We start from the raw sequence: 18,519 nt of genomic DNA, 5'->3' as shown, positions 1-18,519 counted from the left end.
CCTAAAGACTCTATGGTTCCATCATGAAAGGCTTAAAATATCTGGACAGAAGGAACTCCCAAATACTCTTGAGGCATAAACTGATTTACTGGTAGGTTCAGTCCAATATTTAAATTAAAGCCACTGAGTTTATAGTTAGAATTAGGTCCTCAATTTTTAATTTACATAGTTGAAGGTTTGCACCTATTCATGTTGACTACAGAGAGTAAACGGTTTCCAAGTATTCGCTTAGAAAAATGAAAGTTCCCAGAGTTTAATGAACATTCTCTCATGGACAACAAAAACGAGTATTCTTTCTCTCTAAACTATTAATACATTTGTGCTGCTGGGGGGAATGCATCCCATGAGAAGGACATCAGCCAGGACGGGAAAGAGCAGTTACAGCTGGGCTTTAACTATTTTAAACTCCTCAACTCTAAAAATAGTGTTTAAAATACCAGCAATCCAGCTCCTAACTGTCCTTTCTGAGCAGTGAACAGCTATTCTAACCCCATGACTAACGCCCAGTGCCTGTCTTAAAATTGGCCTGGACTTCTACCACTGGTGCATTCCAAGCCCAGTGGGCGGTTCAGAGAGCAAATCTCCCCTAGCCCATGAATATCGTGGCATCTCTGAACTAGTCAGACTCTTTGTGATCCCAGAAAACATCCTTGGGGAATTTATGTCAAGTGTTTATAGAAACCCACAGAAAGGCAATTAACAAGCTTTCCTGCCCAATCATTTTGGTTCATAAGCAGATGAATCCTCCTATACACATGACATGCACAAAATATCTTGGTGACATTTTTAGCCTTTATAGAAAGAAAGTTGAAGGGAAAATAAAAAAGGTCAGCCTGCTGGTTGCCTATTTATTTTCAAACTGTCAGACAAAGCTTGTCAAATTAGAAATTCTAGAACAGCCACTTTGCTATTAGGGGATAAAAGTTTAGTTTCCTCAACCTAAAGAGTGAAAATACTGTCAAATTTATACTGAATTTATCCCAATAATCCATTGAATAGTATAGCTCTGGACATTTAAGATATTGAGAAATGGCCTCAGAGAGATCATCATCAACAAATGGTGAGAGTTGGCCCAAGGAGGTAGATTGTAGTTTGGCAATAGAATATGCCTCTCTGTAAGCAACAGATTTATGTTCTCCCAAAAAATGTGTGTAATAAAATGATTGGAAATTGGAAAGGATTTTAAATGTAGCAGAGAGTTTGCAATTTAATGTCATGATAGATTTTTTCATAAGAAAGTATTTAAATGTATGGACCTGTTATAAGCAATTAGGCGTCCATATAAGAAGGTGAAATGTTGGGATCAAGCTGATGGACTCTGACACCGGACTGCCTGTGTTCACATCTTGACTTCTCCACTTCCCAACCACTTAACCTCAGCAAATCACTTAATTTCTCTGGGTTTCAGTATCTTCTGTAAAATGGGAATAGTAATAGTCCTTAACCCATGACATTGTTTGAGGATTAGAGCAGTATCTGACACATAGTAAGTACTTTAGGTATCTCTTAAAAAATAAGGAAATAAGTAAAACTTTTAATATGTCTCTGAAAATAAAAAATTCATATTTTTTTAGGAAATTCTTGGTTGAGATATATAGCTCACTGAATTCTTGTTTTTTTCTATAAGTGAAAAACATTTCATTTCTCAGATTTCTCAGCAATACCAAAGTTTTGCTGCTGGATATCCTCAAGAATATAAAAGAGGGAAAAAATATACAGGAACTCTTGAGGCAAATATTTAGTAAAATAAAAAGCACCCAGTTGTTTGAAGCAAAAAGTAATCAAGGGAAGGTAGAACACCCATTTGACATCTTTTTTTTTAATTTAAAGCAACATGATGTAAATTATTAGGAATAAAAAAGTGATCACAATCACAGATATCATTTAAGTTCTGTGATCCATAAAGTCTTTGTGCTAACACCTATAAAATAAATGGAAATTAGACATACCAATCAAGTTGGTATAAGTAAAGATTTAACAGTGAAACTAGAGGCTGCTTTACTTTGATTTTAAACAATAAACAACTATCATACAAAACAATGTCTTTAAACAACTAACATACGTCTTTTAAAAATATATAGAAAAAAATATTTGGAAAGGCAGGCCAAATTAACAGTAACTACTTCTACAGATGGGTAGGGTGACATATTGGGGAATTTTTCTTTTCGCCTTATGTATTACTATGTTTTTTTCAACAATATGTATCATTTTATAGCATAAAGCTTTTTAAAGAATTAGTTGTAGAAGCTAGTAATGAATACTGATATTTGGTGCCTTATGTTTTCCTTTCTCCAAAAGTCATAATAATGTAAAATGACAAAGAGCTCTGGCTAGGTGTAAACGGAGAGTAAATTTACCCTTCTGCAGCAAATGAGCTGTTTCAGATCAGCAGTGGTGGATTAGGCCTGTACTTCACTTTGGGGCCCCTAAAGTTACTTTTAGGTCTTTAACCTCTTGAAAAATAAAGATAGCACTGCAGATAAACACCAGTGTTACTCCTCCCCAAAAGGACATTGAATTTACCAAGGGTTTGTTAGGACATGGAAAAAAAAATAGAAGCTAATTTTATTTGGACTGAGAACAGCATTGTTCTCCACAAAGAGATCCAACATTAACAAACACCTCTCACCATCTTGTCCGCTTTGAAAATAGATTTAAGTCCCTTATGAGCTACCTTCAAAATCATCCAGTCCACTCCTTCCAATGTTAATCTTCATACTGTTTCAATTTAGGGGCTCACATTGCCTTGTTTGGCACTTGAAATAGCCTAAATCCAGGGAGGCAAGAAGAGAATTAATAACTATTGAGTATGTATCACATGCCAAGACCTCTGCCATTCATATTTGATGCATTATCTCCTTTAATCAAAAGTTGATATTATCCCCACTTTGTATATGGGAAAACCGAGGTTCTGAGAAGTTGTCATTTGCCCAAGCCCTGCAGCTAGCGAGTAAAGGAGCCAAGCAGTCCAGCTCCAGAACCCTTACCACCACACCACCTAGACTCCAATGTCAAATCAGAGCCCAGGATTCAATTATGGAGAGATACTTTGATGATTAGGCATTGGTGAATTTGAACAGCAACAAAAAATAATATTAGCCCCTTGTATTTTTCTAGCACTTTACAAGTTTTCACAGTTCTTATCTCGAGCACGTCGCTGAAGCACAGAGCATGGTATTAAAATTCACATAGAAGAGACTGATTTTTATCCTCTGACCAGTTCACTACTATTACTTGTCAATGATAAATATGTTCCTTATTACGAAATGATTTTGAAAATAATCGAAGAACTCAAACTGAAGATTGTATTGTTCTCTTCTCTCCTCCATACAATCCACACTGGATTTACAGGAAAATGGACAGAGAAAATATGGTGGCCCTCCACCTGGTTGGGACGCTGCACCTCCAGAAAGGGGCTGTGAAATTTTTATCGGAAAACTTCCTCGAGACCTTTTTGAGGATGAACTTATACCATTATGTGAAAAAGTGAGTCCAAATTTAATATAAATTTTCTCATCTTTCAAGGGAAAAGTACTGCTTTCTTCACTTTGCTTTCACTCTCCATTCTTCTTCGTCCATGATGGTTTCTTTTCCAATTGTCATTCCCCAGTCATGGACAAAGTTAAAACCTCCGTAGCTGTTAACGACTGCCCCCTTATTATCACTGCTTTGACTCAGTTCCTTCTCCTGTTAGTGACAGCTTAAACTACTATTGCTGATGACTTCCAAATTTATATTTTGATCCCAAATTTCCAGTGGCATAGCCATCTCACTGGCAACTTAATGTGTTTATCAATCTAAAATATCGCTACAACAACCTGTCTAAAATAAGATATTGTTGGGGCTGGCCCCGTGGCCAAGTGGTTAAGTTCACGCGCTCTGCTGCAGGCGGCCCAGTGTTTCGTTAGTTCAAATCCTGGGCGCGGACATGGCACTGCTCATCTAGACCACGCTGAGGCAGCGTCCCACATGCCACAACTAGAAGGACCCACAACGAAGAATACACAACTATGTACCGGGGGGGCTTTGGGGAGAAAAAGGAAAAAACAAAAAAAAAAATCTTTAAAATAAGATATTGTTCCAACTTGACATTTTAATATGGTTTTATAAAGCACAACATTTTCACATAAAAAGAAAGTGTGTCATGGAAAAAATGCATGCCTATACATATTGATCCAGAACGAAATTTCCTTCTACAAGTTGAATTTCTTGCTTGCCCTAACGCATTGAAAGATTAAGAACATGGTTTCTAAAAGTTGTTATATAATTAAGGAATAAATTTCCTCAGTGTTAATTCCCAATGATATTGTTAACAAACCCAAAGTTAAAGGAGAAGACAAAATTAAAATTTACTTTCAATAGTTTACCAAGCGGTGTTTAAATAACCACATTCCTAGAAAGTTTAGCAAAAATGAGAATTCAGCTATTTCTTTCCCTAAATGCCAAAATCAGTCGTGTGTGTGTGTGTATAATTCAGCCTCAGATTCAGAACTGCTCCTAATTTTATACAAACAGTCTCACTTGGCATATGTGCAAATTATGAGGACTTAATCCTGTAAGAAACTTATACACTGAACCTGAGAATGAACACCAAGAAACACCTGAAACACCAGGACAAAACACGCTTGAACTCTCTCCTAAAGAGCCCAGAAGAAATAGGTGTCCATCACTGAATACTTTGAGGTGGAATGGGCTGGGGTGAGGCTATTACCACTGAGATAATAGCATATGCTTAATGACCCCTCTTTTCCCACACATGCCTCTCCTATCTATATGAGCCACCCTCCCTACAGCAGCCAGCAATAATAAATTGCTGAGTCTAGATTGCTAGAGAACATTTAGGGCAGCAGGAGGGAGCAGTGTGTAGGCAAAGCAGAGGAGCTGTAGCCAGAAGGAGAGAGTGAGTGCCCCCCTACTGTGGAGGTCCTGGCCCTGGGTTAGCTGTGTAAGACTAGTGTTTACCTTCAGCCACAGATTGAGAAAATGACAGGGCTCCCCAGGTCTGCCTCTGAAACACATCTTCTGTGTTCATCTTGATATCATGGTGGGGGAAAAGACAGCTAAGAAGCCAGTTTAGCAAGGTTCCAAATGATTGTTCTTGGATTTTAACCATCAGTGAGAGAGTATGACTAAGCAAAGATAAAACTCTGGAGATTTCAGAGGCCAATATAGAGGGCAAGGACAAATCTGTCAAGAAATTGTACTTCTGATGACAAATGCATTTTCAGGTCTCTAAGACATATAAATCCACAGATAATTGTGTGATGAAAGGTCACTTGCTCTGTCCAAAACATATTCTGTTAACTCACGCTGAAAAGCTGCTTGTACACGTCTTCTTTATTTAACTTGACTTTGCCCATGAGTCAGATAACAGATCTGAACCCAGCATGAAAACATGCAAACCATTCCACACGGGATGCAAATGCCAAAACAGCAAAGACAGACTTCAGAAAACATTGCGTGTGCATGTTTCACTTGGAAGTATAAATGTATAAATAAGACTTTTCTCTTTTTCTATTACTTGTAGATTGGTAAAATTTATGAAATGAGGATGATGATGGATTTTAATGGCAACAATAGAGGATATGCGTTTGTAACATTCTCAAATAAACAGGAAGCCAAGAATGCGATCAAGCAACTTAATAATTATGAAATTAGGTAAGATCTACCTCTTTCAGATTAAAAGTGAATCACACTTTGCACCTGTATCTGTTCTTCTATCAAGTGTATCTAATACAGCATATGCAAAAGACCTCCAAACCAGAAATAGAAAAGGTTAGTGCTTTTCCTTGGTGAAAATCAATTTAATGAAATATTCATTTAATATCAATAGTATATAAGGTGTCAAACTAAGTTCTGTGAAATGTTCAAAGAAACAAAATTCATTAATTTATCCACTTCAAAAATATGTGCTGGTCACTGTTTAAAATCTTGGAAGCATCAAGGTACACTTTCCTAGCTTCACAGTAAGCAAGTGGATATATAAGATATATATACTCTTTTAAATAGAGTATGAGAAAATAAAACCAGGAAATGGAAAGCTGTGTGTCGAGGTGGCTAGTCTAGCTTGGCATATTTAAGAAAATACGCCACGAGGAAAGTAAAATTTGATCTGAGACTTGAAGGAAAGGAGTCAGCCATGATAGTCAGACCTGGAGGAAGATTATTCCAGAGAAAGAAAGAAGAGTAAGTGCAAAGATCCCAAAAGGAGAACAGCTTGATATGTAAGAGGAACAGAAGCAAAGCCAGTAATGCAGCTAGAACAGACTAGAGAGGAGAGTTGAAGGCAATACAGTTGGAGAGCCTTATACTCCATGATTAAGAATTTAGATTGTATTCTAACAAAAAGAGGAAATAATAGGGGGCCGGCCCGGTGGCGCAGCGGTTAAGTTTGCATGTTCCGCTTCTAGGTGGCCCGGAGTTCGCTGGTTCGGATCCCGGGTGCGGACATGGCACTGCTTGGCAGCCATGCTGTGGTAGGCGTCCCACGTATAAACTAGAGGAAGATGGGCACGGATGTTAGCTCAGAGCCAGGCTTCCTCAGCAAAAAGAGGAGGACTGGCAGTAGTTAGCTGAGGGCTAATCTTCCCCCCCCAAAAAAAAAAAAAAGAGGAAATAATAGGAGGCTTTTAATTAGACTCATGGTTTTTAAAACACTACTTTGGCTGTTGGGTGAAGAACGGACCACAGCAGGGTAAGGATTGACAGAGAAAAGCCAATGAGAAAGCTCCTGCAGCAGTCTGGATCTAGACAAGAGATGACGGTGGCTGCACAAGGGGGTTAGCGGTGGAAGCAGTGAAAAGGGGTCAGATTTGGGATCTATTTTGGAGGTTGAATAGACAAGACTGGCTACCTATTGGATTTAGAGTGTGAGTGAATTTAGAGTTCAGCGAGGAAACCCAGGATTTGGGTCCAAGTATCTGTGGATGGGATAGTGTCATTGAGATGGAAAAGACTGGAAGAAGAGCAGGAAACATGAAGAGCTCTGCTTGGGGCAATTTACTTTTGAGATGCACATTAGACATCCCAGGAGAGGTGTTGAAGAGGTGAGTGTATGATATTGTAGTCAGGAGAGAGGTCGCAATTGGAATATGAATTTGGGGGCCAGCCAAATATAGGCAATACTTAAAACAATGGGACTAGTGGAGGATTCTAGAGCATAACTGACCCTGTGCAATCAATAACTGATTTTTATAAACTGGAAATGGGGCTAACTTCATGAAATTGAGTTCTAAAACCTTCACTTGGAGAAGGAACTGTCATAAATTCTTTCTTAAAGGAAGCCTTGGGCCACCTAGAAGAAAGATTTAAAAACTACTTTAAACTGTGCAGCAATTACAAAGCAATAGCTTTGGGGTCAGAAAGGCTTCACTTAAGCGCCAGCAAGTAACTTAACCTCTCCGAGCCTCAATTCCTCATCTATAAAGTGGGGATAATAATACTCATTTCACAGGTCTTTTGTGGGAATACTATAAAGATTTTTAAAATGTTTAGCCCTGTGTTTAAAACACAGTAATAGGTCAATAAATGATAGAATTCTTACATATTAGCACAGTCATCAATCCTAAGATGCAGTTTTTCACATATATTTCCTTTCAGTAACAGAAATGCACCTTAGAATTGATGAAATCTTAAATTTGATGAATATAGGAAGAGTAGATTTCCTACCATTATTTTTCTCTCACTTCCTATGGGCCCAAATAAGTCATGTATTCTCCTTAAATTCTGTAAGTCAATCAACTACTGGGTCATTTTTCTTCAATCGCTTAGCAACAAAAAGATCCATTGGATTTGGCAACTACTCGTATCCTAGCCATTCGGTCCCAAGGTTGGATTCTGGAATAGAGTCTTGGGGAAAATCAAAAGGAGGCTCTCCTACTGTTGCCTCCATGGATCCAAAAGAGCTCTGTCTGGTCTGTGGAAGATTATTTGGCATGGGAATCAGGATATAAAAGCATGGGTTCCTTTGGACAAATCCTCTGACCTCTTTCAGCATCAGTTTTATCAATAGCATCTGATCACTCAGAGATGTCCTGAGCATCCATCATATTAAATAACATATACTAAAGTGTTTTGAACATATTTGGAATAATATTACAGTTATATGGTTTCAGGGATTTGAAGATTCCCCATTCCTTGGTCGTTCATGGAACCTAGACATCTTATCAGTAAGGGTTAACCCCAAAATGGCATCTAAGTTGAGATGGATATAGAATTGACTATGTGAGGAATCAACAGATTTTGCTGTATCTACTTAACATATTGTTACACATTTTTACACACCCACTCTCAATACTTTTTGAAAATAGATAGTGTACAAATAATGAATACAATCAACCTACTACGGTCACTAATAAATAACAGCATCCTCTGTGAATCTCAGTGTCTTCATCTACAAAGTGAGATAAAAATATACCTACTTCATCAGGTGTTATGAAAAATAAATCAGATAATGCATGTAAAACTCAGTGCCTGACACATATCAATGCTCTATACACGTTTGCCAGTGGTGATGGCAGAGGAGGAGAAGGGAAAGAAGGAAGAAGAGAAATATGACAGAGCATTTGAAAAAATTAAGTTTGTGGCCAACATCCCAGTCAAAGTTCAGGATGGATGTCAGATGCAAGGTAAAGGCACAGAGTGACTTTAAAATTTAAGGAGTAGGGTAAATGGAATGTGAAATAGCAGAATAAATACTCCAGAACCAACCTCACCTACTTCCATGCTGCCTGGGATCAATCCTGCCAGAGAGAGATCTTTTCTTGTAGAGAAGTGAATAACCTTCGATTTGCTTTTAGCCACTATGTCTCAGGGGAGAGATAAGGTTCTTATCCGGAAAAGACCCACAATTGTCATATCAGTCTCATCATCATCAAATATTCACTGAGCATCATCTAAATGCCTGGCTTCTGAAGACATTAAAGTTGTGCCCTCAGCTTTTCAGAGATGGCTTTTTGTCTCCAAGCAATTCTGGGAAACGTGCCCGACAAACCACACTCGTTTAAAAATAGGATATGGAGACTCTAGACTCCCCCTGCTGGTAACTGATACCTGACTGGCCCTCTATCAAAAATAATATAATTTCTAAATAAATGATATTTTGGAATAGAGGGGTTTTTTAAGCTTTTTTTTTTTAACCCAGGAGCATACTGTGAACTGTTTTTTTTAACCAACGTATATTCTTCCACATTACTGTGTTTAATGACTGGAGAGCATTCTGTTGTGTGAACGCCTATCTTTTGTTTATCAGTGATCCTCAGCCAGGAGCAGTACTGTCCACCCTGTGAGACATTCAGAAGGATGAAGAGGTGTTTTTGGAGGACCTAATGTGTGGCCGTTGGCATTGAGTGGGGAAGAACCAGGACAACAAACGTGCTACAGGAACAATAACATCTCAGTTGAGATACATTAAACCAGTCCTATCTGGTGGGATATTTAGCTCATTTCCAATTTGGGGGCTATTTTAAATAACAACAATGAATATCCTCATATAAATCTTGGTGCTCACCTCTGTTTCCCAAGGTCACTTTGGGAAGGAGCATTATTTGATCAAAGGTTATGCACACTTAAGACATTTGACACATTTTGCCAAGTGTCAACCAGAAAACTTAATCAATCTGTATTCTGCCAGTGAAGGAATATGTCAACTTGCTAATAAGCAACACTGTACAGCAGAAGAAACAGGGACTGAACCGAGAATCTGGAGGCCAGTTTCATCTATGAAAATTTAAAATATTAAAAATATTAAAATCTATAAAATCTTAAGCAAGTTACTTAATTTCTTGGAGTCTCCAGTTCTTCAGCTGTAAAATGGAAATAACACCTACTCTGCCCATCTTACAGGTTCCTTGTGGAGGCCAAATAAAATAATATGGGAAAATCTGTTCCAGTATATGGGGCTATTTTTAATAGCAATCATGTCAGAATAGCGTCTCTATTTGGCTGGGAAAGAAAAGAGCACCGGGGCTGAAACTCAAATGCCTCCAGGCCCAGGCGGGTGACATGAGTAACGCGGGCCAGGAGTAAAGGCCTCAGTATTGGGGATGCATTAGGGAGTGGCGAGGACTGATGACAACTGGTGAATCCACACCCATTCTAAAGAGAGCAGATGCTACTCAGCTTCAATTTTTTTTTTCCTTTAAAAATGTACAGCTAATATTAACAGATCTTCCGATTTCTCAAAAGCAGTCACAACTCTCCAAAAACAGTTTCAACACTATGAAGACCAGACATCCCACATCTGCAGGTCATATCTGTTCCAGCACCATACATTTTCAACCTCTATCTTAAACCTTAATCACACAAGGATTGTCACCAATCAAAATGCCTGCCCTTTTTGCAGAAATGGGCGTCTCTTAGGGGTTTGTGCCAGCGTGGACAACTGCCGATTATTTGTGGGAGGAATCCCAAAAACCAAAAAGAGAGAAGAAATCTTATTAGAGATGAAGAAGGTCACCGAAGGAGTTGTCGACGTCATTGTCTACCCAAGTGCTGCTGACAAAACCAAGAACCGGGGCTTTGCCTTCGTGGAGTATGAGAGTCACCGGGCAGCGGCTATGGCCAGGAGGAAACTTCTACCAGGTTAGCACTCCTTCCTCAAAGACGAGACTTTTCCACTCTGTCCTTCCTGCCTCACACTGCTGTGCTCCTTAGCAAAGAAACAGACGCTTGCTGTTCTTTTCTTGCTCTACGTCTTTGGTTATGTTATATTTTAAATTCTTCACCCTTCTTATCTACCTCACAGTAGATTCAGTTCCCTGAGGTTTTCTCAGACTGGGTTCTGAAACATATTCATTTCATGCATTGTCTAATATGCACACACTGGAGAAATGCAGAACTTGAAGCTAGAGTAACCTATAATGAATCCTTAGAGTGAAGAATCTTCTTAAAAGTAAACATATCAATCAACAGTTATCCTTATATGTAGGTTTTTTAAATTAGAAATAGGGTATATTATCCATTGCAATGTAGAAATAATAAACCTACAAGTGATACATTATCCTAATGGCAATTAAGTGATATACTTTTATTATGACTCCCTAGTGTCTAAAAATTTCTGCCTAATTTGGGGGAATAAAAATAATAGCTCTCCAAAGAGAAGCACCTTTGTTAGGGGCTACAACCAAAGGCAGGTCTCATTTGGGCAGTAACCATCAATCCCTGAGTTTAAAAACCTCCACCAAACCACTGCCTCAGTGAGATCAACTGAGGGAAAAGTTGTTGAAAGTCCTCTGCTCACTCTAAAGTATTCACTAAAACTTACACAAAGTAAGATATCAAAGTGATAAGAGGATTTTAAGAATGACAGACTGGACACACTGGAATCAACTCTTCTCATGAACATAATGGGAGATCCACCAGAATCAAAACCCAAACAATATAAACACCTAGATTTATGTTGCCCTTATACACATTCTCAAAAACAAAACAAACCAACAGTAGGATTAGCCCTCTAGAAATTTTCAAAATTGGAAGATGGCTTCTGAGCTTGGGGAAGATTTTTTAATAATATTTTCATGAAGGTGGTGTAAAGTGAAAAAAAAATATGCGATAGCTCCAAAACTTGCTGAATTTACCAGAGAGGTGGATATTTTTAATGTTGAAGCTTCCATTCACTACTTCCTCAGTACCCAATGGTCAAGTCATCTGACTCACAGGTGCATAGCATCACTAACACCCCTCCTAGGGCATACCTAGCCCCTCAGTGACCTGAACTTAATATTTTGCTATCCTCTTCAACTCCTCTCTTCTTCAACACCAACAAGTCTGCCACTGAAAAGTCCCTCATACCCATGCTGTTCTCAGGCCATCATTATAGTCTAAACACATATATTCCCAACCTTAGATTATTTTTTTAAGATCTCCTAATTATTCTCCCAGCTCTTCTCTCCCTTTGGTCTACCCCACCCTCTGCCTACTCCATCCTGAACATTAGCACCAGATTAGTATTCCCAAAATATGACGTCATCCTTGCAACAAGTTCTTGCAAATAGTAGGAATTCAATTTCTATCTGTTGATAGGCTGAATGGTGTCATTCAGTTCAAAAATATTCACCAACTCCTTGCTGCATATGAGATAAAGAGTAAATCTCTGAGTCTGTCTCTGAAGGCCTTTCATTCATGGCCCCAGTTCCTTAAAACCATATTTGCTACCTTCTATTTCCCAATAAAAACTCTCCTTTCTATCAGGACAAACTCCTCAATGTCCTAGATGATGCCGTGATCATTTTTGACTCCCTTATTCCTAACGCTGCTGTATCTCCTACTAGAATGACCTGCCCCTCCCCCTCTCTGCTGACTCATGGCATTCAAAGCCCCAGCTCAGGCCACCACTTTCTTGAGAAACCGGAGGCAACTACTCCATTCCACATTTGTCACTTTCCTCCTTCATTATTCGTAAAAATAAATATGTACAATCATTTTGGGAGTGGGGGAGGATGACAGTAAAAGAGGGTCCAGAATGGGAGAAAGTTTTCAGGGACCAGACAATCAGTTGTTCTTGGAGAATCCAAACTTCCAATCAGCTTCCCCTTTCTTAAAAGAAAAGAGCATATTTACCCACAGAGAGAGTTTCTGTCTACTTGAGTTGAGCTGACTAGGACGGGCAGGGTTGAGCAGCTGGGCTTCAGGAATTCTCAAGCATTTTGTTATGCTTCTACCCAAGGTCCTGACTTTTCCTTACAAATTCCCCGTCCAGGATCCCACAATATAGAGGCTATTTTGCTCTCCTCCCTCACTACCTATCTTCATCATGATCTGAGGCAGCCCCTTGCCTATGGCCCTTTGAATTGGTCTCAGCTGAGTTTCATTCAACTGGATGTTAGTCAGACTGCCTCATCAGCAGACCAACAAGACGAGGCACAGTGATGAAAAGCCAGCCAAAGCAAACTGCTTCATTTCTACTGAGGCCTGAGAGTAAAATCCATTACCCATTTGGACACTCTTCCTATTACCTCACCATAGATTCAACAACAGCAAAGGATTTCAGTAATTGGCAATCCTCTGGAGAGCCTAGTTTGAAAGAATGAGGAGATCTTTAAGAAACATGATAAGCAAGGACCACAAGAAGCTTTTCCTTCTTAATTGATCCAGACTTGGAGACAGAAAATTGTTGTCTAAAATGATGTATTGGCTCCCCAGCCACCTACCTCCTCTGTTAACAGTGGCAGCTCCCTCTTGACAAAATGTATCTTTGCTGAGGTGTGTATGGAACAAAGTTGTTGCATCCAACTCAGAGGCTATCAAAGTGTTCTAAGGATGCTCTGAAAAAAGTTCTAACAGTGGTTAGCTTGCATCAGAATCACTGGGAGGGCTTGTTAAAGCACAGATTGCTGGGCCCCACCATCAGAGTTCCTGATTCCGTAGATCTGGTGTGGGGCCTGATAATTTGCATTTATAACCAGTTCCCAGGATGCTACTCCTCCTGGGCCCACAAGTTTAAGAACCAGGAATCTCAATCAATGATTATCCATCGTGGGCTGCAAATCTGAATCACCTGAGGAGGTTTTTAAACACTATCACTTCCCAAATCAACCTCTACTCAATTGAATCTTCTCTGGGGTGCAAAGTTGGGGCGCTGGTGTTTTTAGGTTTTCCAGATGATTCTTTTGTGCAGCCAAATTTTGTGATCCACCGCTAAGTCTACCAACTAATGATACTGGGCATTCACCAGCGTGGGAGGTGAACAGGAACACGTGGGGAACTACCCAGCAGGGAAATACGTATTAAGCATCTACAACATACACTGCTGTCTTCTGAGTGGCATGGGAGATTCTGAAAGAAAAAAATCATACCTAAACATTGCACTCAACAAGTGCATTTTCTGAGGAAATATACAAGAAAATAGATCAAAAAAATGTTGAGGAGAGTGCATTATTGAATCATCATTTAAAAGTGGTAAACTAAGTCCCTTATATGCATCACCTTCTTTTGTCTTCACAACAACCCTAATAAGTAGGTACTTTTATTATCCCAACTTTACCGATGAGGAAATTGATGCTTAGAAAGATGATGTTTTCTAGCCAGGATCATTGATCTGATATTTGAATTTGTCTCTTTTCAAAGCCCGTGTTCCCAATCACTCTGCAACACTGACTTCCACGGGGATGTTTGTAGAAATCACTGCTTCCCATACCTCCTCTCACATCTCTCCATTTTAGCCTTTTGTAGATCTTCAGACCTGTGGATGGCTTACCATGGTCCCAGGCTGGGAAGGCAAAAGCCAATGTACTAGAACAGTGGTTCTCAACCTTGGCTGCATGTTAGAAGGAACTGAGGTGCTTTTAAGATTCCTGAGGATGAGACCACTTACCTCAGAATTAGGAAGGAGAGTCTAGGGCTCAGTGATGAGCTAGTAAATCTTTAACAGCCAACTCCCAGGGGAAAATCAAAAGCCCTGATTTGTAGCATTTGTGTGTTTCCATGGTATTAGCACTTCCACTGCGGCTAATTTCAAGCTACCAGGGTGATGTCAGCCGGCTCACAAAATTCTGAAAATTTAAGTCTATTCTTGCAAGTGGATAGGAATTGGGTCCAGCACACTATTGAGTGGAACCCAGGTTGCAGTATTTTTTTTTTAAAGATTGGCCCTGAGCTAATATCTGTTGCCACTTTTTTTTTCTTCTTCTCCCCAAAGCCCCACAGTACACAGTTGTATATTCTAGTTGTAGATCCTTCTAGTTCTACTATGTGGGATGGTGCCTCAGCATGGCTTGAGGAGCAGTGCTAGGTCAGCGCCCAGGATCCGAACCAGAGAAACCCTGGGCTGCTAAAGCAGAGCACACGAACTTAACCACTCGGCCACAAGGCCAGCCCCCTGGTGTCAGTATTTTAAAAGCTCTTTCAGTATGGGGCCAAAGTTGAGAACCACTGGGCTACAGACACCAGAGTCAGCTGGGAGCCATAGGGATCTTGGGGTAAGACAACAGCAAAGTCTATGTAAAGCATAGAAAAGGAAGAAAAGGGAAGCAAAAGGAATAGAACGGAACAGAAAAGAAGGGGTAAAAGAGGAGAGGAGGGGAGGGGAAGGGAGAGAGTAATGAAGAAAATTATCCTCTGGGATTCAGTGCAGAACAAGGTATCCAGACGGCTGGGGTAGCAAGAGTCAGCCTCTCTAGGATCAGCTAACTCATTAGGATGCGTCTATTCTTTGGGTTTTAGAATGTCAGTGCCACAGATGTTTCACTGACTTTTCAAAGAATAAAAAGATGCATTTTTGTTGAAAATAATTGCCTCCCATGTGTAATAACTAAACAACTAAACCCTTATCAATATTGGGAATTTCTGATTTTGTTCTCCCATGCTTTTTATTGCTTCCAGGGTATAGCTCACTCTGAAACAACTAACAAAAAGCAAAGATGATTTCAAATCAAATTTAGACATTGAGTTGACCCTCACCCTCTTCTCATCATTTCAGCAAGGATCTGCACTATGTAGGGGTACAGGGCTCAGTTACAAAAAACAAAAGGGAGTGATGGAGAAATGAAACAGAGCTGGCAGTTATCCTCTCTAAAGCTCATTTCCTCTTCTACACAATTGAGAAAATCACTTTCCTCCCTATAGAGTTACGTGAGAAGGAACTGAGACAGCACATGTGAAGTACATAGTATACTGAGAGACACAATAAATTGTAACAATAGGAGTACACAAATATGCACAGTCATGGATAACAACTACACTTTTAAGAAGAGTTCAATTTCTTATCATACACTTCCATTGCTCTTTGTCTTCTTCATTTGGATAAAAAACAAAATTTTCTCCAGATTCCCAAGTTGTTCATGTTCTGACAGAGAGAGAACCAGGAGAGAACACAGTCCACTGGAGCCCTGACCAAGTGTAAGGGACAGAGAACAAACTAGGGAGTCCTGAACCCTACCCACCCTTGCCCATGCACCATTTTTTGGACAGCTCAGTGGTGACACCTGGCCACACAGATTCCAACAGCAGCATCCATACTTCTTAGTGACTTTTCTAATGCACCATAAGTCAGACTCTATGTTTGAGCCCTAAATCCATTCTTTTCCTTTCTCCCCTTTTGCCATCTCACCTTCAACTACTACATTCACCCTGTGAAAGCTGTTCTAAGACCCAAACATGCCCACTGCTGCCTCATTTCTGTTCAATTTCTAACCACATCCTAGTTCCCTTTATACTCAGTCATTATAGTAAGTCACTTGTCATATAGAACTCCCTTCAAGCCAGCTCTCACATTTATTTGGAATGTCTCTTAAAATCAATAATCACCTCTTTTAATATTGGTCTTCTAGCTCAAGCAAGACCTCGCGGGTCAGTTCAGTTTAAAAAGCCGTCAGTATGAACTGAGATGATATAGTCCTGATTTCTATATTATTAATCATACTTGTGATCCTTTTCAACAGGAAGAATTCAGTTATGGGGACATCCTATTGCAGTAGACTGGGCAGAACCGGAAGTAGAAGTTGATGAAGACACAATGTCTTCAGTGAAAATCCTTTATGTAAGAAACCTAATGCTGTCTACCTCTGAAGAGATGATTGAGAAAGAATTCAATAATATCAAACCAGGTAGGACATACTATAGAAGACTACTTTTTCAAAATGTACTTTAAAAAGACTTAGGCTTGAGATGACTTCCCATAACTTTAAATAGGATAGCTTTCATCTATCATTGTCATAACTGCATGTAAACCACTATATTCCTACCTTTGGATTAGAAAATAGGGATATATGGTCCTACAACATTTATCAATACTATAATTTTACATTTATCTGTGTGATTACTTAATGTTTACATATTTCCTTCACTAAACTATAAATTCCATGAGTTCTTTTTGCTCCTATCGTCTCCTCAACCCCTGTCTCTGTGCCTGGGGCTTAACCTCAATAAATATTTACTTCATTAATGAATGCACGGCCATAACTATAGATTTAAAGGAGGTTTTCTCAACTTCAGTCCTCTTGACATTTAGAGTCAGATAATTCTTGGTTGTGGGGATCTGTCCTCTGCATTATAGGAGGTTTAGCAGCATCCCAGGCCTCTACCCACTAGATGCCAGTAGCAACCACAAGACATAATAACCAAAAACATCTCCAGACATTGCCGAATGTACTCTAGAGGGCAAAACTGCCCCCAGTTGAGAACCACTGGTCTAATGGAATATGATTGTGACTTCAATTACATAAGTAAAGAGGTGACAATTAATTTTGGAAACTCACTTGGGTGAAGAGGAAGAGAAAAGAATAGAGGGAAGTGGGAGAGGGATAATTATTTGCTGCTCATTTTGTCAATACTTTTCAGTATCAATTTTAAGCCGTGAGATCGACTCGCCATCTCTTTTTTCTCACATAGGAGCTACAACACTGAGACAGGTAAAGCATTTCAAGAGACAAGGTCCAAACAAGCATTTCCCAGAGCCAGTTCCACAGAACATTAATTCTACAAACTAGTAGTCAGCAGATGTTACTGATAAAAGGGGCCCGTGGTCAAATAAGTTTGTAAACACCAGGTTCAGCAAAATTAAACAGGTTTTTTTTGTTGTGGGACCCATCAGAGTCCTTAACCTTGTAATATGCTTTGAAAGTTTCCAAAAGAAGAGATGTAGACTGCCACATTTCCCAAATTTTTGGACCGTGGATCCTGCCTTTTGGCAGACCATCTTGAGGGATTAGTGTCTTGGAAAACACTCTGGCCTAAGTTTATCACTGTGGTAACATCTTTCCAAAAATGAGAATTTTTCTGTCTCCAGGCAATAATTCTCCAGGTTGTTGATAAGTATGAACCATGGTACCATCATGTTAAAACTACCTGAGAATATTCACTTCACATAGTCTTGTTAGCTGTTTCCAACTCTGGGTGCTGTTTCAAGTGTAACAGAATAAGCTGATGATTTGTTCTGAAGGTAATTAGTAAGGATATCACTTCTCCCTTTTAAAAGATTCACCAGAGATTTGTCTTTTTCTGGCCTTCAGGAACTCTGCCTTCCCTGCCATTTTAGTATAATGGCGTGGCTCCATACCCCTCGCTGTGAGTCCATGACTAATATAGAGATGGCAAATGATTAACTGCATCACTAAGTGCCAGACAGGCATCGCAGTGGGCACTTTCACATCACGTGTCACTTATCCATCACAACCACCCTACAATGTAGGTTACTTTATTACTTCCATTATTTTCTAGATAAGAAAACCAGAACCCAGAGCGGTTAAGTAGCTTGTCGAGGGTCATATAGCTAGCAAGTGGCAAATTCTGAATTTGAACCCAGATCTGGTTAAGAGCATGTTCTTAACAATTATATGACCCCCAAGCCCCATCCTTATTCCATTCACTCACTCATACATTCAACTGTCATTTCTTCAGTAGCTCCTATGTGTCAGGCACCATGGGTGTAGATAACAGGTGTGATGTGTGTATGGAAGGAGTTTAAGATGTAATGACAGCCTACTCTTGGGTGCAGAAAAGACTCATGTTTAGAAGTGACGTGTAAGCTGAGACCTGAAAGTTGATTCACTTATGGGCATAGGAACTGATATGTGTGTGCATAAG

General features: G+C 39.6%; 1 protein-coding gene across 4 annotated transcripts in view; it reads left to right on the top strand.

Annotated features, from left to right (window-relative positions):
* The window catches only part of A1CF (APOBEC1 complementation factor), an 81,838-nt gene that overhangs the window by 37,595 nt on the left and 25,724 nt on the right, over positions 1–18,519 (top strand). For all 4 annotated transcript variants that reach the window (XM_070562408.1, XM_008518425.2, XM_008518424.2 and 1 more), the window contains 4 exons: positions 3,352–3,486; positions 5,528–5,658; positions 10,343–10,581; positions 16,377–16,541. In XM_070562408.1, coding sequence (XP_070418509.1) covers positions 5,546–5,658; positions 10,343–10,581; positions 16,377–16,541 — 517 coding nt within the window. In that variant the 5' untranslated portion in view covers positions 3,352–3,486; positions 5,528–5,545. The remainder of the gene's footprint in view (positions 1–3,351; positions 3,487–5,527; positions 5,659–10,342; positions 10,582–16,376; positions 16,542–18,519) is intronic.

The sequence above is a fragment of the Equus przewalskii genome, chromosome 1 (assembly GCF_037783145.1).
Source record: "Equus przewalskii isolate Varuska chromosome 1, EquPr2, whole genome shotgun sequence".
NCBI classification, from domain to species: domain Eukaryota; kingdom Metazoa; phylum Chordata; class Mammalia; order Perissodactyla; family Equidae; genus Equus; species Equus przewalskii.
Note: the sequence above shows the minus strand (reverse complement) of the source record. Positions and strands in the feature narration are given on the sequence as shown.